This window comes from Lemur catta, chromosome 9 (assembly GCF_020740605.2).
Source record: "Lemur catta isolate mLemCat1 chromosome 9, mLemCat1.pri, whole genome shotgun sequence".
In the NCBI taxonomy this organism is placed as follows: domain Eukaryota; kingdom Metazoa; phylum Chordata; class Mammalia; order Primates; family Lemuridae; genus Lemur; species Lemur catta.
Window position 1 is genome coordinate 81,432,462 of NC_059136.1, and position 23,193 is coordinate 81,455,654.

The window sequence follows — 23,193 nt, forward strand, 5'->3', positions numbered from 1 at the left end:
ACTTCTTTTCTTCTACTTGCTTTTGAGGTATCTTGCTTTTCTTTTTATAGTTTCCTAAGACTGAAGTTTAAATTATTGATTTTAGATCTTCCTTCTTTTCTAATATATGTGTTCAATGCTATAAATTTCTGTCTAAGCACTGTTTTTGTTGCATCCCACAAAATTTGATAAGTTCTTCTTTTCATTTTCACTTACTTCAAAATATTTTTATTTTTATTACCATTGGTACCCTCACTTTGAATGAGGTATATATTTGTAAACATTTTATTAGAGAAAAAAATCTTAGAAATTTGGTGTAAGTAGATATCATTAGTCACCCAGTTATTCACATTTTACCAATTAAATGGCTTTCTATTATTAGAAAATGTGTGTAGTTTCTTATAAATTCAGATCTCACTATGAAAGAAAATTTTGATCTGAATCAACTTTTTTCCCTTGTTCAATCTAAGACTGTAAGACCGTGTTACAATTATATCCATGATTGCTTTAAATTTTAATTGATTGATTTCACTCATTGTTAATTTCTTTTTGAAAACAATTCTTTACAAAGTCGATGATTTTCTTCTATTTTCAAAATGTAGAGAGGGAAAAAAGAAATTTGAAGATGTTTTTCCTTTTGGGCTAATATCTAAACTAACAGTATCATCTCTTAGCCACTAAGATGTACAGTGTGTTATTGCCTTGTACTGAACCCTTACAGCTTAAGGCATATTACTACCAATATAACTTAATACATGTTTTTAAAAATGATAAAAATATTTGAGAGTATTGTCATGAAATTTTTTAATTGATTTGTCTTAAAAAAGCACCTTAACCATTCTTTTAAACGTATTTTTTCTTTATCATATGACTCATGTGTATAATCAAAATGTGAACACTCATTTGTAATCCACTTACTATGCTGTATTTAAATAATTTGCCTTGAAAACATATTTCTTATCCAAAATCTTTTAGAACTATATCATAATAATTATGACAGCTATTATCATCATACATAGTAAAATACAGTTAAACACAATTGTTGTGCTCAGAGCTTTACATTCATTATCACATGCAATCTTAAAACACACCATGAGATAGGGACTATTTGTTCCCATTTTACAGATGAGGAAAATGAGGCACATAGCTCTTAAATGCTCAATAAACATTAGGTAGTATTAAGTTAATCAAGAATTTTGAGGCTATATTTTTATGAAAGGACTATTCACCTATAACGTGTTTTTAAAATAATACAAAGCAGTCAGAGAGAAAGGAAGAGTGCATGGTGAGTAAAACATTACATTTTAGGTTAATGTGAAATAAAAGCTAATTACTTATTAGGAATAAGTTTTAGAATGAATGTCCTAGAAAAGTCAATTTTTCAAAGGATTTGTTCATTTGAATTTCTTACCAAAAACTTGATGTTGAAATCTACCTTCATGTACACTGACCGCATGCAGACAATTTACTGGTTAAGGTGATGTACGGGAATCTTGCCAATATTGAATTTCAAATGACAGAAGAAAAATCAGTATAAGAGGGAATTCAATATGCATGGGAAACCATTTGTTCCCTCTGCTTCTTTGATCCCTGCCAAGGCACAAGAAAGTAGAGCAAAGCGCCTGAAAAACAGGGGAATGTTCTTGTGCAAAGTTGCAGAACTCTGAGCTCTCACAGGAACTCAGCGTGACAGGGTGAAAAACTAAATTGCCAGCTATCTTCCCGCTAAATGCAGGAAATTTGGGTCTTGTCTATACTACCTAACATGCCCACATCTGTTCACTGGGGAAATATCCTGAGATTTGCAATAGCAGGCATCTCGCTGCCTATATTTTGCTGAGGGAACAGTTTGGAAAATCTGTAGGCCATACTTGCTCGTTTTCACAGATGCCCTGTGGACTTGGGAGAAGTTTGCAATTTGTTCAGCTCAAAAATAAACTATTTCAGTGAAACAATTTTAACTAACGTTTTGGAAACATTTGTCAGCAAAACAAATATTTGTATCTAAAATAGCCAGGCTGTTAAGATGTGAGAAGACAAAACAGATGTTTGTTTTGGGTTGTTGGGTTTGTTTGTCTTGATGGCATTTGTTTTCTTTCTTTCTTTCTTTTTTCCCAGAGGATATACAGTGGTAACCTTAATGAGATTATAAAATTCATGGAAATAAAATTCACTCTTTGTTTTGTATTGTCAGCAATGCCATAAAAATGAGTTTTGTTACCTGTGAATTTTGGACTGTGTTTCCAAGAAATGAAAAATTCATTCTTTTAGTATTTACCCATTTTGTGCCTCATTACTGGCTTGCCTAATTTTTTCAATTAGTTAGCCAGATGTTGGGATGCCTTATAGAGTCAATTTTAGTACACTGAATTCCAATATGAAATTCTTTCTCATGTTTATACATAACATATGATTTGTATTAACATATGAATAGTCAAAATAAGAAAGCATGTAATTTTGAGCTAATTGACTTAGTTTACCCCCTCTGAAACATTTATTATTTTATCTTCTTTTGTAACTAATTGATTTATTATTTGAAAGTATTAAGTGTTCTGTGGGAATCAACACAAATCAATGTAACAAGTTCCCTTGTTTAATTAAGGTGAAGGACATCAGTATTAACTGATTCAGTTTTTTAGTTGGAAAGAGTTGAGAAGAGGACATACAAAGTTATACATGTTTGCCTCCCTCCAGTTAATTGGGATTGCATAGTTCAGCAAATGGGTCTTGGATTAAGTTTTAAATAAAGGCAGAATTGATGGATTAATGCCTACTAATTTTATTCCTAGCTAGATATCCAAATACTTTTGTTTAATGAATATTTTTAAATTTACTGAACAATAATACATGAACATAAGACAAAAGTATAAAGGCACAGAGTGTTTACAGAGAAGAATAAACCTTCCTTCATCTTCCACACTCTGAGCCCTTTGGTTTCTTTCAGCAGAGTTTCAAAGATATTCTTTGCCTATGTAAACATACGCAGAGCACCTGCCCCCGCCCCGACCTTTTTTCCCCACATTCAGGTGTGTATACCTTTTTCCCCCTTGCATATAATAGAATACTATACAGACTGTTAATGAACCTTGCTTTTTTCGCTAGACAACATACAGAGAAAATTTCAGTAAGTATTTTTGTTGTAGATTATACATATAAATGTAAGTGACTAATATTTTTGAGTGGTTACTAGTGCCAGGCATTGTTGTAAAGCACTGTTCATGTATAAACATAGTTAATTCCTTCCCAGCTCTGTGAGCTAGACAGTGTTGTCATTATCCCCATTTTACAGACAGGAAAGCTAAGGAGAGGTTGGTGACACTACCAGGACTAAACCCCTGGAAGCTTGGCTTCAAACTTGAGTTCTTAATCAGTAAAAGGCTGCTTCTCAAAACCACTCTGTCGGAAATTTTAAACAAGCAGAAAAATGAAAATGTAAACAAGTCCTAAGGGTAGTAGCTACATGGTCTTCACTTTCTTTAAACACTCACACACTCAGCAAAGGCATATATTTGGAGGTATTCAGTTAAATATGTGTTTAATGTTTGAATGAGCTCTGCTTACTGATAAAATAATATAGGTCTGAACTTAGAGGGGAAACGTATGTAGCATATTTTGGGTTATCTTGTTGTAAGTATTCACTGAATCGTAAAACCAGTTTGGATATTGTGGATAATCCAACAGCCAATTGCACACTTTCTCTTTCATCTTCCACTTTCCTGACTCTGTTCTTTCCCCCTTCCCCTTTATCCTAATTAACAGTTCCCTGTCATGGACCTGCTTAGGGAACAGTTTGCCACAACTTACTCCCAAGGACCTCATTCTCCACCTCGCCTTTTTTTCTTTTTTTCTCTTTTCTTTTTTATGTCTCTACTTGCAGCTCATGGTTGATGAGCACTAAATGTAGGGATAATGCTACTTGTATAAAGGAGAAGGGAAGCCATCTATTTTACAGTGAAAGTGGGCACTTTAATCCAGTGCCATCACCTTCTAAAGTTTTTGAAAATACTTACGAGTCTTTCAGAAATTTCACCAAGTGCCTCTTCCTAAAATTAAAATTGCATTTTCTTCAATGCCATTATTTAAGATAAGTTTTACTATTTTTCACTTTTATGTAACTGCTGGTATTTAAGGGTATAATTTTCTACTATTTTACATTATATAGATGTAGTATTTCATCTGGATTATTGATTGACTTGGTAATCATGGGTTGGTGTGGAAATCATGTCTGCCATCATTTCTACAAGAAAATGGCTTCTGAGTTTCAAACAACCGACTAAAAATATTTAGAATGTAGCCAGTTTGTGAATTGACAGCTCTCAATCTATAAATCCACTTGAATAACTTTAGCATAAAGCAGTTGGGCAATAGGGAAGCTTTTAATTTTAAGTTAGAAGTGACCTCTTGATTCTTTTGCCGAAGACCTCTACTTTACTGAATAAGAAGGAATCCAGAAAGATTAAATTTTTCCAAAGCAGCACGGCCTGCCATCAGCAATGTCTCTTGATGGTACACTGGAGTGGTAACCTTGGGAGACAGAAGGGCGTGGGGTGGCCTTTCTCACACTTCCCTAGCAGCACAACTGCCTCCTGGAGATGGAGATGGAGATGGAGATGGATGTCCTTTTATCCTTTAATGACCGCCAAGGTAGAATCAGTTAAGGACACAAGTTACCATGTTTAAAGTTACAGGGGTTCCTCTACTTTAAGTCTTTTCTGATCCTTTGATGCGGCAATATTCATTGAGAATTGAATATAATGTACCAGTGGTACTTCCGAGTGTTGCCTGGCCAGGTACCACTTTCCACCTGTGCTCCCCTTACCCTCTCCCCTGGGATTATCATTGAGCATCTCTGGCTACCACTCTTCCTTGGAATACAATTTAGAGAAACTGGAGTGGTAGCTAGGGATTTGGAGTTGGGCTAACCTGGGTTTGCATACTGGTTCTACCAAGTACTCTGGGCAGGTCGCTTAGCTCCTTGATGTATATTTCTCCGTGAAATGAGGTTAATACCACTCTTGTGTATGGGATGACTGTGAGAATGAATGATGTAAGTGACTAGCAAACTGCCTGGCATATACCAGGCCCTCAAATGTCTGTTTCGTCCATTCAGACATTCAACAGATATTTGTAAGTGCTTGCTGTGTGGAGTGCCAGGCACCATGCTTGGCGCTGGGGTTGTAGAGGTGATAAGAAAGGACAAGTCCCTGGCCTCACTCAGTAAGCCGAAGTGTTCTTCCCTTCTGAAGTTCGTGACTGTTGTACATTGTGTGTTGTGGTTGTATCGGAGACTAGAGCCCTTGGCTTCCTTCACCTAGAATGGCTGTGGGAGATTTAAACCAGTGGTTGCAAAGTGTGAAAAGGTTGATAGAAGTTTCTACCAGGTTTTCCATGGGGTACTGGAGAGTGGATAATGGCCATACTCTAGGGATAATGAAACTGTAATTTAGTTACTACACCTTGACTGAGGAATTAGGTTACCTAGGAGACCTCAATTAGAACCTGTGTGAAAGAAGAATAATGGTTATAGAATAAAGGTCGAAATGCAAAGCAATTCTCTAAATTAATGTCTATTGGTCTCAGACTACTAGTTAACCCTATAAGACTAGTCAACAAGTTTGCTTGCTTTCAGTTTATTTTACAAAAGTTTTTATGGGAGCCTTGTATGGCTGATAACTTAAAATTATCAAGGTTCCTTTACTTTAAGTCTTTTATCCTTTGATAAAGTAACATTCACTGAGAATCTAAAATAATATAATGTAATTTATTCAGGGCCTGGCTGAGGTCCTGTTTTTTGTTTGTTTGGCCAAGATCTGATTTAAAAAAATCTCCCAGTATTAAATTATCAAAGTCCCACTATCACATGTAACTCTGAAAGTTTGATGGGCCATTACTTTATAGGTCTATGTAGATCCCAAGTGTTTTTTGGGAAATTTAATGGGCCTTCCCTCAAGACTGTGGCCTTCCATGTCCAGGATTATTTGCTGGTTGGGCCTCCTAATTTTCATAAGAGAATGTCATTTCTGTTCTCAGCAGGGCTAACTTAGTAAAGCACATGGGTCTCCACTCAACCCAGTGACCAATCACTGCACTCAAAGTAACACATTGGTATAACCTCATATCTCATTGCTGCAAAACTCAAAGGAGGATCTTGTTTTTGTCAGCTAGCAGAAAGATATGTAATGGCCCCATCCTTCTAGATATTTTAAATTTTTACCCTTAAGATAAATAAGATGCCTCATCTTAGCAGTCTGTGCTCTGAAATAGTGAATTCTTGAGTAAGAGTCAGCTGTATCAGCCTTAGAAGTAGGAATCTTGTGAAACTTCTGTTTTACTTACCATGTGGATGTGGTGCTGGCATTCCACAGCGTCCCTCAGGCCTGTGGGACAGCAGGCCTGTGAGGCATTTGCATCTCATTTCTGCACTAGGAACACCTACATTTTTGTTGAGAAATTGATTTGTCACATATTCTGCGGCCCATGAGTGAGAGAACTGTCCATGCTTGTGCCCTGCGTTGGTTGAGTGCAAACCTTCGGGCTAGAAGATCTGTGCGGACCACTCTCTCCCTGGCTTTGCTTTACCTTTCTGACTCAAAGTTTTCTAATGTACTGATTCATTTTTTAAAAAGATTGCTATGTAGTTATTATATATATATTTGGAGGGGTTATCTTAAACTCTTCTTGAAGAAGGGTAGGCTATAAATTATTCAGAAAATAAGAATTAAAATGTTTTATTCAATGAGACAAAGAGCCAGAGAAAAGATTCACCACAACCACTCCATGCTCAGGAAGCACTTACTTTGCAAATTGTGTTCCAGCCACAATTTTGAAAATATCACTTTTGTGGTTAATATGTTCACAAAAACCTCTTCAGGAGCCTCATATAATTATAGCCCCCCAAAAGCACACACCTCTCCATCTTCTTTCTACTCAAAGTCCCAGACCTGCCCTGTCTAATTTATAGGCTTGTTATTAGTTTCAGTTTGGCTATTTTAAATAAAAAAGCATGTTGCCAATTGTAAAATAGCTCCCAATATAAACATTCACTTTCTCTACCATGGATCTTATTTTTTTTAGCTTCTGCAATTTATTTTATCTTCCATCCCTGACTACCTTTTAAATGTTCTCCCTTCAGGCATCCTGAGAACTGCGGCTTTGCTTGGAGTCTCTTTCCTTTCGGGTTTCTCATTTAATGTTTTTCCTAAAGTATGTGTTTCAGTGTGTTTGTTCATCTAATTACCTCCCTGGACTCAGCTTTGCTATTGGTAAAGATTACAAAGAATACACACTTCCCTTGAGAAGTATGCCTTAATCGTGCTATTAAATTTATCACACTATTCCCAGATTGAAGGAAAAGTAGAAAACATGGTTTCTTTTACTGATATATGAAAATGAGGGTTTGATGATACGCTTCAATGTTTCATTAGCTAGTCATTGGGCATCTCTTACTTTCAAAGTACACTTGGGTTCTGTGAGGGTACAGAAAGCAAGAGAGAGTTACTCCCTGTCCTCAAGGCGCATCTTACTACTAAAGAAAACAGCCATGTGTGCAGCCAAACCTAATAAAAATTCAATTTTAAAAATGCCATGCTAGAAGAAGAAAGTAATCGGGAAGAATGCAGGAGCAGAGATTTCTTATATAAAGTGTTCAGAGAAAAAAATTAACAAAGGAGATGAAATTTATCCTCAGCATTGAAAAATGCAAATGAGGGAGAGACAGAAGAAAGGGAAGGGATATTTATTCACGGCTAGAGAAAAATGACAGGGTGTCATTTCCATTGGAACGAACTTATATTTAAATTTCATTAAAGGATGAAACCATTTTTGAACTGGAAGATCAGTTTGTAATCATCTTTGCAAATATGATTACTGAACCTAGACAGGTGACTTTGAGCAATTCACTTAACACAGTAACAATAACATGGCTGTATACAGTACTTTAGTATGCATCATTTGATAGAATCTTCACAATGATGCTCCCCCCATTTTACTGTTGAGAAACCTGAAGGCCAGATAACATCCAGATAATTATGTAAATTTCAAGTTACCAAGGCCATTCTGGAATGTACGTAGACCCTAAAGTCTTAATTTTTTATGCTGTCTATTACAGCAAAATTTGAACTAATCAATTTCCATGTTCTGTCCTGTAAATTAGGGAGCATGTGCAGACGGACCAAAATTTGTAAGAGCCACTGTGTCTGCAGGTGGGTTATTTCCCAAACAGTGAAAGGAAAGAAGATCCTATTTCTGGAGTCAGTGGCTAGCCCTGGTCCTGGGAAGCTGCTCTCCTTTGTCCTCAAACCTGCAGTAGAAAGTGGCAGCCAAGTGTCCCCAGGCAGGTGGCCATCAGAGGCTGCACAGCCTCTCTGTCCTCATCATTGCCAGGTGAAACTTCTGGCTCTGAGGAGTGAGGGCCTGAAGCTAGCCAGGTCTGGAAGGTGCACGAGGCAGGAAGAGGCAGATTGGAGTGGAGGCTTCAGAGACGACAGGCCTGGGTACATGCTAGCTGGAGGCCCTTCATTTTTTTTTTCCTTCACTATTTTATTTTTTATTTTATCTTATTTTTTTGCCCTTTCTTTGATCCCAGTTCCATTTTTGGTTTTCTGTTATTTTTTTTATTCTTATTTCAGCATATTGTGGGGGTATAAAAGTTTAGGTTATGTATATTGCTTTTGCCCCCCCCATCCCCCGAGTCAGAGTTTCAAACGTGTCCATCCCCTAGACAGTGTGCATCGCACTCATTATGTATGTATACACCCATCCCCTCCCCCCCACACACATCTGCCTGACACCCAATGAATGTTATTCCTAAATGTGCTCTTAGGTAATGATCAGTGAAACCAATTTGATGGAGAGTACATGTGGTGCTTACTTTTCCATTCTTGGGATATTTCACTTAGTAGAATGGGTTCCAACTCTTTCCAGGAAAATACAAGAGGTGCTATATCACCATTATTTCTTATAGCTGAGTAGTACTCCATGGTATACATATACCACATTTTATTAATCCACTCATGTATTGATGGGCACTTGGGTTGTTTCCATATCTTCACAATTGTGAATTGTGCTGCTATAAACATTCGGGTGGAGATATCTTTGTTATAGAATGTCTTTTGTTCTTTTGGGTAGATGCCCAATAATGGGATTGCTGGATCAAATGGTAGGTCTACTTGTATCTGTTTAAGGTGTCTCCATATTGCTTTCCACAGAGGTTGCACTAGTTTGCAGTCCCACCAGCAGTGTATGAGTGTTCCTGTCTCTCCGCATCCATGCCATATTCGATCTTTTCATCTGTTCACTGGGGACAGTAATACATCTCTGAATAAATCAAGGGTAGAAATAATCCCAAAGCCCTAGAAGGATCCCTGTTCTGTCTACTCCTCCATTTCTCAGCCCCAGTCCAGCCTCAGTTTTCTTTTGCTGTGAATGGATAAGGAGGTAAGGTCTCTTCCTGGCTCTGCACTGTTTGAATGAGTTGAACCTAGAAAATGGGATAACGAACCAAGTGTATCTGAGTTCTCTTCCTGTCAGATCCTCCCCAATGAGCATGAAGGCACATTGTTAATATTTACCTGTGACACATTCCTCAAGAGAGTGGTTCAATGGACCTTTATGTGGGGGATTATCAATGGTTGTGTGCATTTTGCTGTGTGAATGGGGGTGCTCTACATGCCAGATTGTGAAAACAACAAACATTTATTGAGCCTCTGATATGTTCCAGGCACTGTTCTAGACACAGGGAATTCAGCAGTGAATAAAATAAAGTCTCTGCCCTTAGGAAGTTTATATTCTATCTGAGGGCACAGGTGACAAGTAAATATAAGATGCATCTGGTAGTGGGAAGTGCCTGGAAGCATGGATAGCTGGATAAGAAGAGCAGCGCTGGGGCAGGAAGCTATTTCTGAGGAATTGTCAGGCAGGGTGATGCTTCAGCAGAGCCCTGAAGGAGGGGAGGAGGGAAGAGTGTTCTAGAGAAAGCAAACAGTGGTTACCGGGGCCTGCAGGCAGGACTGTGCTTGGTGGATTCTGCAAGTGCCAAGAAGGCCAGTGTGGTTGGAGCCAACTGGGAGAGAAAAGGGGTCGCGGGTGAGGTTAGGGAGGAAGAGAAGCCATCATAGCTGCCTCTTGGGCACGGGCAGGACTTTGGATTTTATTTTGAATGAGATAAGCAGTGTTTAAGCAGAAGAGCAGCATGATTTCATTACATTTAAAACTAATCTCTTTGGTCATGGGTGTAGAATAAGTTGTAATTAGGCAAAGGGGCCAGTGAAGCAATCAACTAGAAGATGATTCCCGTGTCCCGGTGGGAAGTGATGGTGGCCAGGCTCAGGGGCAGAGGTGCAGGTGGTGAAAGTGGTCAGATTCTAAAGGGGTTGGAAGGTGGAGCTTCCAGAATGTGTCAATAGGTTAAATGTAAGGGAGAGGAGAAGAGAGAGATCATGAATGGCACTGAGGTTTTTGGCCCAAACAGCTGGAAAAGTATAGTTGCTCTTTATTGAGACGGGAAAACGTCAGGAAGAAATGGTGGTGCTGAAGAGATGATGAGGTTTGAGATGCCTATTATAAATCTAAGGGGAAGTGGCGAAGTAAGTTCAATTGTTGGACAAATAAGTCCAATGATCGTGAGATAGTTTAGAGCCTAGATTTGTGAGTCTTCAGCATACAGATGCCATTTAAAGCTGTATGCCTGGATGAGTGACAGGGGTGTAGGTGCAAATCCAGAAGGGTAGAAGGCCGAGCACTGAGCCCAGGGCCTCCCAGGATCAGCCAACCTAGAAGAGGAGAAATGGCCAGTGGAGGAGACAAGGAAGGAGGAACCAGGGAGGCAGGAGGAGAGCTGAGCACGGGTCTTCCAGAGGCTGAGGATTGCAAGTGTTGCAGAAGGAAGGCATGATCGGCTGTGCGTGATGCAAAAGGCTTGAGAAAGATGGAAATTGAGACTTGACCATTGGATTTGACAGAGGAGGGGGGTCATTTGTGAACTTGATAAAGGGGAGTATTGGAGAAAATAGCTCCATAGGAGTGGGTTCAAGAGAAAATGGGAGAAGAGGAAGTTTAAGCAGCAGGGATTCACAGTTCTTTCAGTGTTTTTTGTTATGTACTACAAGGTGATAAAATAAATAGGGCAGAACCTAGAGGGAGAAGTGGGGGATACTTTTTAGGCAGGAAACACATCTAGCCTGTATACATATGTGGAGAATCCACAAGGGAGGGGACACTGGCTGGAGGCCCTGAGAGTGGCTGGGGTCTCCTGCCCAAAGGAGGGGTTGGCCTTAGGATCACAGAAAGTCCTATACAAAGTACTGGCAGGCAGGTAGAGCCAGGCGAGGAGCGTACAAAGTGGTTGCTTCTGTTTTCTGGGTGCAAGCTGCATCGTGCTATTCCTCACCACACCCCTGGTGCGTAATAAATACAGGCAGCATTAAAGATTGCACAAGGGCAGGAACCGTCATCTTGCTTGGTCCGATCTCTGATGCTGAGCACGTTGCCTGGCACATAGAAGGTGCCCTATCTTACCACAGAATCCAAAGGTAGCACTTGCTTCCCGGGCTTAGGAATGTGTTCGTGATAGCCGCAGGCAGGACCAGCTGCATAATGGATGGGCCCATCTGAACACAAAGCCCTGTGTGAGTGCACAGGTTGCATGTCCAGGAAGCTGGCTCTGGCCACAGGTATTGGTGAAATGTGATCATACATGAGGGAAGGATGAATCAGAGTCCGTGGTCAGCAGACCAGAGACAATGGCCAGAGATATGGCTCCCTGAGAAGAGAAACATTACATATTTACCGTTCATTCAGATGTTTAAGATCGAGTCCAAGCAGAAGTGGCCATCCTCACAGATTAACAGAGATGGAGGTGTAGGAGTCTTCTAAGAACATGAGCAGGAAAATGCATTTAGCTGTTTAGGAAACTTGAGAACCAAAATGTTAACTATAGTGGTGTCTCTTGAATCAGAATACCACAAACTCCAGGGCCCGGTAGTAGGAAGGGAAAGGTGCCCAGTGGTGGGACAGAGTGAACCTCAGCAACGTTGGAGGTTGCAGTCCATTGTCAGTATAGAAGTGGCGTTAATGACCATTGAAAATACAACAATGTAAGAAAACCCCATTCATTCCCAAAACTTCAGTGGTAAAGGGTGGTGTGGACAGATTAGATCCAGCACTAAGATGACTTTAAATTGATTCGTTTCAAAAATGGTTTTCTTTTAAAAAAATAAAGTTATATTAAGACATTTTAAGAGTTTTCCAACACTGTTCCCCTTTTATCAGGAAAAAAAAGCAAGTTGGCTGAATGAATGTGTGCATACACATAGATTCTCTGTTGTGAGCATTTAGTTTCAATGGTATTGCATTCAGTCATAGGAGAATTAAAGCATGAAGTTTAGACCACCACTGGAATTTCTTTAGAGCTTTGAGAATAATAGGAATTTTGGCTTCAATTCAAAGATCTCTGACAATACAGGTTGACTCTAGGTGGCCCTCCCCAGCTACCTCACAGAAGAGAAGACCCCATCTTACACAGTATTGTCTAGAGGATTAGAGATGGGAGTGTTAGAAGCCTTTGTCAGATTCAGCTGTTAGAGGTCACTTTGAGTCAGGGAAAACCTCAGTGGGAAAGACCTTTGTGCCTTTTGTCCATTTGCCTCAACTTCCTAGTTTTCCTGTATAGTGAACAGCAGGGTGTGACAATGGTAAGGTTTTTGAGTTTTTCTTTTCTCAGAAGCAGTGCATTACCTGGTATCACCGTTGTGCTTGCCTGCTCGTGTAATGAGTGATTGTGTCCTCCAGATTCGGTGACCACAGTGAGCCCAGTAAACAAGTGCCCTGAGCAGCCCACTCATGGGCAGTGCCTGTCTTACACCAGTTTCATTAGGGTTGGTGCCTGCACCTGGCTTTTACATTAGAGATGAAAACAAAAAAACACTCAAGATGCATGTGTCTGGTGCCTGTATCAACCAAAAGGAAATCTGTATCCTACTTTGCATGTCTATGTGCCACTGTGACAGAAAAATGGAATAGTTGCAACAGAGACCACATGGCCCAGAAAGCCTAAGATATTCACTGTCTGTCTTATCACAGGAAAAATTTACTGACCCCTGCTCTAGACCCTAGACGCACACACACACAAAAAGAAAATTAAAAATTAAATAGTGTGGGCAAGTTGGTCTCTATGCTCCACCGTAAACATGACCCCTCCCCTGCTGTCCCACTGATTAGTTTCACTGCCTTTGCCTCTCACAGTGTAGCTGGTTGAGAGAAGTTCTGGGTAATTTTGATTAAATTTGGTTTTCACATTGTCCATCCCTGGAGTAAGATGCAATCCTACTTATTTACCTTAAAGTAATATAATAAAACTCAGCTTCACAGAACAGTTTTCCCCACCATAGAAAAACTAATTTAAAAACCTATTAATATAAGCAGAAATATGCCCGATGGATGGATGTGATTGCTTTGGCCAGTAGCACAAGTGGATGCATCTGCCTCCCTGTGAGGGAAGCTGTCCTCTCCTTCTTGTATTAGAGTTCACCCTCTCTGCATTCTTCCTTTCAGTCTTCCTGATTTTGCCTTGCCATGTCATCTGTTAAGATGACGTTTGCTTCTACCTATGTTGATTTTTGAGAGTCTCAGAGTCCAAAGGTGTGTCTGTGTCAGTTGCTGTCTGGCATCTGCTTCACGCTCGCTTGTACATTGTGCTTTAAGGCTCGAGTCTCGAACAGGGCAGTATCTGCATTTAGGGAAGTGATATGCTCTGTTCTTTTTATCTGAGTCCCTCATAGCCACAAATAGAATGTAATTATTGATTAGCATGTCTCCTGTTCCCTAAATTCAGATAATTTTTCGGAGGATTTCACAAAAAGCTCTGCACTTCATTTTGTAAGCTAGAGTGTCTTAGCAGACAGATTCAGATCATAGCTGCCCTGGCCTCAATCCAATGTCATTGTACATGTGGCGAGAGCTTCCTCTTGGCTAGGAGTTCAGTTACTTAATTCTGTTTACGGGAAGTAGTCTTTCACCTCACTTCGACTTAGATCGAGTAAGGAGGGCCCCATCCTCCCAAAGCACAGAGAAGGTAGCCTGCAGGAACGTGTGTGCCACTTCCTTTACAGCTACTACTGGCGTAGGTGGTCCCAGGGGTGTAAAGTTAGATCAGAAATGCCCTGCTACCCTTAGAACAAATGTGAATGCTTATCCCTAAATCTTCAAGGAGTCAACCAGGCCTCCGTGCCGTGCAGCAAGACTCCGTAAGGATAAAAAGCTTCTGTGAAGGAAGGCATAATTTAAGGAAATATCAGGCTGGGAAAAGTATCTGCAGATATGAAAAGGAGTTAAAACTATTTCATGTAAATCAACAAAGGAATATAAAAAATTGGCCAATTTGGCGAGTTCACAGAAGGAAATACAATTTTTAAGCAAATATATGCAAATATCTCGAAGATATGCAAATTGAAATCACGTGCTACTATTGTGCACATGAATAGCAATGACTTTAAAACCATGACAGCCAACATGTATAAGGGTATGGTAAAACTGGCACAATTTAAATTGATACAACCCTTTTGAAAACCATTTGGCAATATGCATAAGTAAACAGATAACGTGTTGAGGGAGGCATGAGAAGTAATATCAGGTAAGGATATATGGGCTAGCTATATATAGTAGGCGAAAAACCCTGATGGTTTCTGAAGGTTGGAGTTGCCTGAGGTCTTTTATATGGATTAGTCTGAATCCATTTGACTATTTGAAAGAGAGACCAAGAACTAGTCGTTAAGAGGATCTGGTAAGTGTTGTACAGCCATAGATAATAGAATTTTAAAGCTAAGTAATCTAGGCTGTGTTCTTCAATGTGATAAACAAGGAGACTGAGAACTGAGACAATGGAAGAAACTTACCCAGGGACCATGTGGGAGTTATTAGCTCAAGGGAACAAGAGGAACTGAGGAGAACTAGGTGGATCCTTTCAAGTTCCAGTTCTTTTTCTTTGTAATATTGAAGAATTTATGGAAATCTTCTGTAGTACTTACAAATGTAGAATTTTAATGATCTTATGTAGATTTTAATATTTTATGATCAAATATGTAAACATTAACTTTTAAATGGGCTTTTAAAGTAATTACAGCGATTTCCCATTTATAAATATTTTGACTAGTATAAACAATTGAATAAGCTTCATAGCTTTAATAGAGTACGAGCTAAACTGGAGAAACACTCATTCTTTCCATCATCGTTGATTTTTTTAATGTCTACCTTGCGCTCTAGATGCGCACTGTGCTCTCAGAATATAAATGTGAACACCACCGGGTTCTGCTCTCCCAGAGTAGGAGTGGTGGATATTTGCTCAGAATAATTCTGTCAAATTGTTTATTATCTGCTGCAAATATAAATAATTGAAAAAAATTGTATGACCCTATAATGGAGATAAGAGTACATAAATTACAAAGGAGGGACCAGCATTTATAGAATTCACAAAGATGCCTGTGCTTTCTCTGCAGAGGTTAATAGGAATTTCACGGACAGAGCAGGCTGAGAGTTGAGAAAAGGCCTCCTAAGAAAAGAAAACAACATGTGTGAAGTCATGAAACACTTTCAGAGAACTGAGGTCATTACGTTTGTCCATCTGAAGTAGACTATGAAGAGAGTAGAGATAAGGTTGTTGAAGAGTAACTCAGTGGGACTTTTCTTTAAGGTAGCTAATGTCACAGAGTGCTAGTGTCATGCACAGTTCCACGTACCTTTACACATATACTGGTTTCATTTTGTGCCATTTATTCCCATTCTATAGATGATAAAACTGAATTATGCAAGGCATAAGTAACTAGCAAAGTCATACCCTTAGTAGTGCAGTCAAAATTCAAAATGTGGCAGGTGACTCTATAGCTCAGTGTCCTTAAATCCAGACTGTCCATCCTGTTCCATACAAGGAGTTTGGAGCATTGAATGGTTTTAAAACTCTCCGTAATGGTGATGCAGAAGAGAGTTGAAAGGCTGAGAGTAGCAATCCTGGGAAATAGTCTGTTGCAAGAATTGAGGCAAGAACCTGAACTTAGACAAAAAATATTTAGGAGTAAAACCCACAGAACTTAGTCTTGATTTGATAGAGCCAGTAAGGAGTTTCTGGATTGGAAATTTGGATAGCTACTGATACCAATAATCAAACTTGGTAATAGAGAGGATTCATTTGGCGACAAGTTTAATTGTGCTGTCTATGGAATATTCAGGTAGAGAGGTCTAGCAAACAGTGGGATACTCAGGTCAAGAAATCAGAAGATAAAGCTTTAGAATTATCAACCTGTAGGGTATCGTTGAAATCCCTCTTGAAGATACTACCGACCACTGAGAACCTATAGTAGAAAAAACTGTAGTGCACTGCTACTCAAAATATAGTCCACAAACTGGCTGTTTTTCCACCCACTGTTTACTACAAGTCCAGGATAAGAGAAGGATTTGCTTCAGACTGTAATCAACAGTGTCACTAAGCACACTGCCGCCTTTAGCTGACTTTTTTTTTTTACGTTAACAAGACTTTTCAATGAAGGAAGCATTGCATTGATTAACATCCTGATGCAAACTCCATATCTTGTCACAGATCAGCACTTTGAGTATCACTGATGTAGAAAACAGCAACATTGAAGCTTTGGGCAGAAGAAGAGCTCACCAAAGAGACTGAGAAGGGATAGTGTGAAGCGGAATAAAGGGAAGTCAAGGCATTGTGATGTGTACATGGTTTAAAGGAGCTGAGTGGTCAGCACAGCCACAGAGAGGGCAAATAAGACTGCAGACTAAAAGATAATTATAGGATTTGGCCATTATAGGGTCGTTGGGAACATTTTAAGTTTTACCCCTCCCCCCATTTGCTCTTCTACCCTCCTGAATCCATACCATCGCCATGTAAGCCAAGTATCTCTTTGACTCTAAATCTAAAGTATTCTTGAGTTCAGTCTTGATTTTACCTATGTCGTGACTGGTCTGAAGTTATGGATCCCTCCTTCCTAACGTGCTCTTTCTCTGCAATAGGCTGACCTTGGTTTTCTTCTTTACACCCCACCCATCTCTCTCTGCCCATTCCTTCTCCACACACTGCATTTCTTAAACAACACCGATTTCTTTAATTACATACGATGTCAATTTCCAAACCTAAACCCAGCTCACATTCCTTTCTTGAGCAGTCTGGCAGCCTGCAGTCTCTTCAAATTTAGTGTATCCAAGGCCAACCTGGAATTCTCACGTGTGTTCTTGCCTGGCAAATCCCTTCTTCTGCCTGAGTCCCATACCTCAAATTACAGGTCCCCATGCAGTTGCCAAACCGCTGACATGGGCATCATCCTTTGCTTCTTCTTTGACTTCTTACTTCCTTATCCAGTTAGTGGTAGACTTCACCTCCTAATGATACTTCAAATCTCTCCATCCCACTACCTGTGTCCAGGCCAGCCCCATACCCCGCTGGGGTTACTGAATTATCCTCCTGGCTAATCTCTCCCTTCCTCAGTCTTGACTCACCTCCACTGCCCTACACACAGGCTCTGGAGCCACCGCTCCCTTGTTGAATTCTTTGCCTGTCACTCCAGCCTCACCTCTGTGCTCTTCTTCTGTAGATTCAAGTCAGATTGAATTTTTTTTTTCAGTTCTTAAACATGACATGCTTTCTTTCTGTACCTTCACATGTGTTTGTGCCCCTGCCTAAAATACATTCATTTTCCCTCTTCACTGGTGAGTTTGTCCTCCGTCTTCAAGAAACTTCTATGACCCTGTGAATCTGAGTTCTGTGGGCTCCCTCTGGGGTTACATGCTACCTTTCCCATATCATGACCTTCTCCACATCGGTTTGGAATTTCTCGTTTTTTGTCCCTGAGTCCGTTCCTTCCTCTGAACTTTAAGCTCCAAGAAGGCAGGAACCATGTCTGTTTGGTACATCATTACATTTCAAGTTCCTGGTACAGTGTCTACAATAGTGAGAACATGACAGCCAGTCAATGTTTGTTAAACAGAATGTTCTTCACAGCGTTTGCACAGCCATTATCTCAGTAGAGGTAAAGTTGAACAATTTGGAGAGGATTTTAGTGAAACATGAGCTGTCATTGGATTAGAAGATTAAATTTGAGTTGTTTTGCACTAGTATGAGGAAGGAGAAGTTAGAGTCAGGAAAGCTGGATAAGGGAGTGGACCTATTTAATGCCACCTCATAGAACAAAAAGGAAGAGTTTTTTTTAAAAACTAGCTTGCATCATTTTTAATTTCATTTTCCTTTCTAGTAAGTGGAGGCCTATAAGGTAAGGGTGGGGGTGTATTTTGATATTTAAAGGTGTCAGGTTGTCCATCTTTTAGGGTTTTTTCTTCTAGCTGGGAAAACTTTAGATAATATAATTAAAAATTTTTTTCCTGTATACTTTGCTCATTTAATTTTTTGTTGTTGTTGTTGTTGTTGTTTGGGAGGGGGAAGGGGAGAGGCTTAAAGAAGTGAGGAACTCATTTAATTACAGCTTGTCTGGTTCCAAAAAAAAAACAGAGATGGAATATATTTGAAAAGATTTAATTGAGATTTTAATGCAGAGATAAAGTAAACACCTAGAAATAAAGGAATGGGCAATCAATAAGAGGAAATCTAGGCTTAGATAACCTAGGTAAGATAAACTACTTTGAGAGGAAAATTAACTCTAACCTATTTGAAAGTCAAGGCAAAAGGTATAATAAGATACGTCACTTGATCTCTTTTAGCTTCTCTTCAAGTGTGAACTTCCAAAAGCTGCAGAGCTCCCAGTTCAAGGTAGACTTTGCAGTGAAGTACTTGAAGTTCAGGTAGAATTAGATAGCCACTGTTCATGCTGCAAAATGAATGCTCAGTTTTGAAACACATGAAAGAGATTGATATGTGTTCTGTCTCAGATGGTGACTATCCAGATTCTGCATGGAGACATACACTGTAGAATATTAAAAAAAAGAAAAAAGGCCAAGACTACTACTACAAGGAACAGCATTGAATCCACTTGACTACTTAAAAATATACTCAATTAGAGTTCCTTACTCTCTTTATAACAGGGAAGAGAGATGCTTAGTTTGGAACATCTTAAGGAGAGGAAGCCATAGTTATCTGTCTCTGTAATAAAAGAATATTAATATAGATTTACAGAGCGATTAACTTTAACTAGTCAGCATTGTATTCTAACAGTTCTATGAGATGAGTTAGCTTAAAAATGCATCCCAAATAACTAAATAAACTGATGCATTGAGTGGAGTTGTTTTGGACTCTCTGGCTGTAATTAACTAGTAGGCTTTTTAGGTCATTGTTGTGGTTTCTGGGAATGAAAATCACATGGCCAGTTTATACGAGGAAGTTTGCCATCTTGTTCTTTATGGGAGAGGACATGTAAAAGTCTCATCTACAAGTAAGAGGAATCTGTTTAGGTTTTAAGATTAAACAGGAGGTGTGGAGTTGTTTCATGTGATCAATATTTCACTCCGTCAGAGACTTTTCCTATCTACTCTGATTGAAGGCTTTGGAGAAGCACTTGAACTTGGCGATGATACTGATACCATACAGTGTGACATGTGGATGGCCTTGTTGGTAGAGTTGAGGCTGATAGTACATTAATAAAGGCTACCAGGCCTTCAGTTCTCCATAGTTTTTTATTTGGTGAATATGTCAACAATGTCAGAATAATCATTCTTCATCTTACATTGAAAGACTCCAACCCACATCCAGTAGAGAAATCCGGCAAAGAGTTTGGGCAGAGTCAGCACCCTAGACATCTGGAATTTAGGAGGAGTAGAGATTATCTGATGTATGTCCTGGATAGACTAAGGAAAAACCTCACCTAAGAGGTGAGAGTGAATGGTTTTGCTTTTCCTTCTGGACACTGGATACGAATCTCCCTTAGCCCTCCATATTGCCCAGCTCTTCCTTTGAGCCATTTGTGGGGTGTTCTTTATTTTGTGGTTTCTGTGTAATGATTTCAGTGGCTTCTCTGAGTTACCCAGATGAGTAATTTTAATGTGCTGCTTGGTTTTGGATGTTCGGTTCAAAGAGACCAAAACACAGGAAGAGCCTGTGACGGATGCGGCATGGAGTGTGGGCATTGCACATTTATCTGCTCTCTTTATCTTGTCACTCTCTTGTTCTCACATAAAATGAGGGAGAAAATGGGGCATTTAAAATTTTCAAAGAAAAATCTTCCTGATGACTCAGTTTTTCCCTGTCTCAGAGCTGGTTTTTCTTTTCATCTCTTTCCATGAATCAGAAGCCTTTTTGTAGCTGGGAGGATCACTGCTGAGGCAAATGTGTGAATCTCTCAGCATGGCCAGCTGCCATTAGTGCAGCCATTGATCGATGCCATGGGGCAGGCTGGGGGTACACTGTGTAATCATAGAGAACCACAAGGAAAATCTAGGCAACTTAGTGCAGCCTGTTGTTTCTCACCTTTAATTAAATTTTAATTGTTCCTGATCACACTTTCTTTCAAAACAAATCTTGGAATCAGATATCTCATAAATTATTTACCAATGCAAATAAAAGATAAGGTAGGATTTAAGCAGAATGAAATGTGCTTAACTCTCCAAACTCCCCCTGTGAATTAAAGCAAGATTAATCTTGGCACCACAGTGGTGGAACTAAAAGATGAAAGACCTTCCTATATTCCTGCAGAGTATGGTACAATCCACAGCCCGTCAACACCCATTAAAGATACAGATTCTGATCGATTACGTCGAGGTTCAGATGGGAAATCACGTGGACGGGGCCGAAGAAACAATAATCCTTCACCTCCCCCGGATTCCGATCTTGAGGTATGTCATTGCCAATGCCGAAGCAAATAACAGGGTGGCTTAATAGCTAACTGGTGGTTTTATGTACCTGCTCCATAAATTGCAGTGATCGAGGTATTTAGATGCTTTTATTATTGCTTTCTTTTTCATATTAACAATAAAATCAAAGCATTTTTCTCTCCCCCATATTAACTATAGGTTAAACATTTCTTTCTGTTTTTTTCCTTCCATATTAACTATACGGTAAAGCATCTGTTTCTCTTGAGAGAAATATAGTAAATTACACAATTCTGCTTGAACAAAATTCTGTTGTGCTCCTCTATATCATTGCTATTTCAATTATGTGTCATTCTAAAAACGCTTAATCAAATCCACTTTGAAATTAAAGACATGCTTGTGTATATTGAGAAAGGAAAACCTGGAATGTTCTAAACTGAGATGGTAATCACCTTCTGAGACATGTTTTGGTGGAGTTCAAAAGCAGGAGGGATTAAGTGAGAACTTAAAAGGTGGTAGATTTCATAGCCTTGAATCCACTGCAATTAAGTGTCTGCTTTTGCCAAAGTGAAATCTGATGGTGGAAAACATGATTATTTTGGCTGAAAAGATGAAATTTTTCCAGCAGAATCTATGCATATGAATATGCACTAGTGTGAGTGGGAATGGGAAGAAGAAAAACAGGCTTGGGAGGCTTTTTGTGGTACCCCAAAGACCTTTTTGAAATTAATTCCTTTAGGTCTAATTCTAAATACCCCAAGAGTGTGTCTAAGAGAATGAGTGATGTGTCTGCTTAAGTTGTTAAATATCTATAACCTGAAGACTTAAAAAACCTGGTGGTAAGAACAATGTATATCCATCCCTTTGGTGACAACCCAGTAGGTAACATAAGATGAATAGATTATGTACAGTTTTAGTTTTATGTGCTATTTTTTAATACTTGGCTTGGTAAGAGTAAAACATAAGATTAGTTATTGTAATACTTCTTGATGAACAGAGATTAGGGCTAAGGAAAAGATAAAATGATTTTTCATCTCTCTATCTCAGAAGTTATAAACAGACTAGTTATTGCTCATTTTTCTTTCATCTTTTCAGAAATGAGACTGAGATTGTTTTAGAGAACTAGAAAGGATATATATTATTATCTCTTTCCTATATTTGTATTGATGCTATAAATATAATTATCTTCTTGTACCTCATCTGAAGTTATATCTGGAGAAAAGCTAGAAGATGCTCCTTGGAACAGTTGTGTTTTTAAAAATATATAATAAATTCAGATTTTTCATTTGTTTCCCAATTCAAGATGACTTTTTCATGTTGAAGTTAACTGAATAACAGTTTTCTTCAGCAAGGCAAAGACACATTAATTTGGTTCTTCCTTTGTAGAGAGTGTTCATCTGGGACTTGGACGAGACTATCATTGTTTTTCATTCCTTGCTTACTGGATCCTACGCCAACAGATATGGGAGGGTGAGTACCAAGAGTCATCATTTTTTAATTTCTTTGGCATAAATATGCCTAGAATGTATTTATTTATTTTTTTGGTCCAACTGAATGCAATTTAACTTTAATAAAATTAAAATTAATAAAAGAAAATAACTTTATTGATATAGTCAGATGTATAATCAAATATATATGTAAGGCAAAAACATGTAAAGAACAAAAGAAAAGATTATTTTTAGGTTTTTAAAAATGAAATAGAATTTATGGGATTAAATTCATGCTTATTTAAGACCCCAATGAATAAAAGTGATAGAGTGCTATTTGAGAATGAAATATTAGAATCTATAAGTGACATAGAAAGATCTTCTGTGTCCTATTTTTCAGTAGAGCAAATATTTCACTTTCTATTGCTTTTAGCAATTTGGTATTTTATTTTCAAAGCACCTGCTATGAATGAATGTCTTTATATGATCCTCTGCTATTTGGGCTGAATTTATTTGAATAGTATGTAAGACTGAACCTCTGAATGGCATTAGGACAAACACATCCACATGAGGGTTGTTACAGTACTTACGTTGGTATTGTAGGTAAAGAATAATATCGTAGACCACCTTCCATGAGTAGAACTTTAGTTTCAATGTTGTGCATTTGGGTTTCCCAAAATGTTGGAAATTCTTTTTCGTATGTTGATGGTTTCGTAATTCTTTCCCACACAAAAATCCTGTTGTTTTTAGTGGCTGTAGGCAATTTCTAAAGTTATGAATATGATATTTCTCATTGTTTTAAATCTTTAAAGAAATAACATAAGTCTTAGATCCTTGAAGCTATTGGATTGGAGCCTTAGAAACTGAATTCTTATGTCTTAGTGACTCCTGGGGTTTATCACAATTAAATGTTAAAATTGATATCCATAAGATGTGTATGTTCTCATTACGAATCTGACCAGGTATTCATTCTTTCAATAAATGCTCAGTTCAGTAAATTCACACAAGTGCCTGCTGTGACATGCAGTCAGGAGGAGAG

At 38.8% G+C, this 23,193-nt stretch overlaps 1 protein-coding gene across 1 annotated transcript in view; it reads left to right on the forward strand.

Moving 5' to 3' along the window:
* EYA1 (EYA transcriptional coactivator and phosphatase 1) overlaps positions 1 to 23,193 on the forward strand; it is a 150,772-nt gene that overhangs the window by 62,807 nt on the left and 64,772 nt on the right. The window contains exons 9-10 of the mRNA XM_045560905.1: positions 20,612 to 20,751; positions 22,114 to 22,197. Of these exons, the coding sequence (XP_045416861.1) occupies positions 20,612 to 20,751; positions 22,114 to 22,197 (224 nt within the window). The remainder of the gene's footprint in view (positions 1 to 20,611; positions 20,752 to 22,113; positions 22,198 to 23,193) is intronic.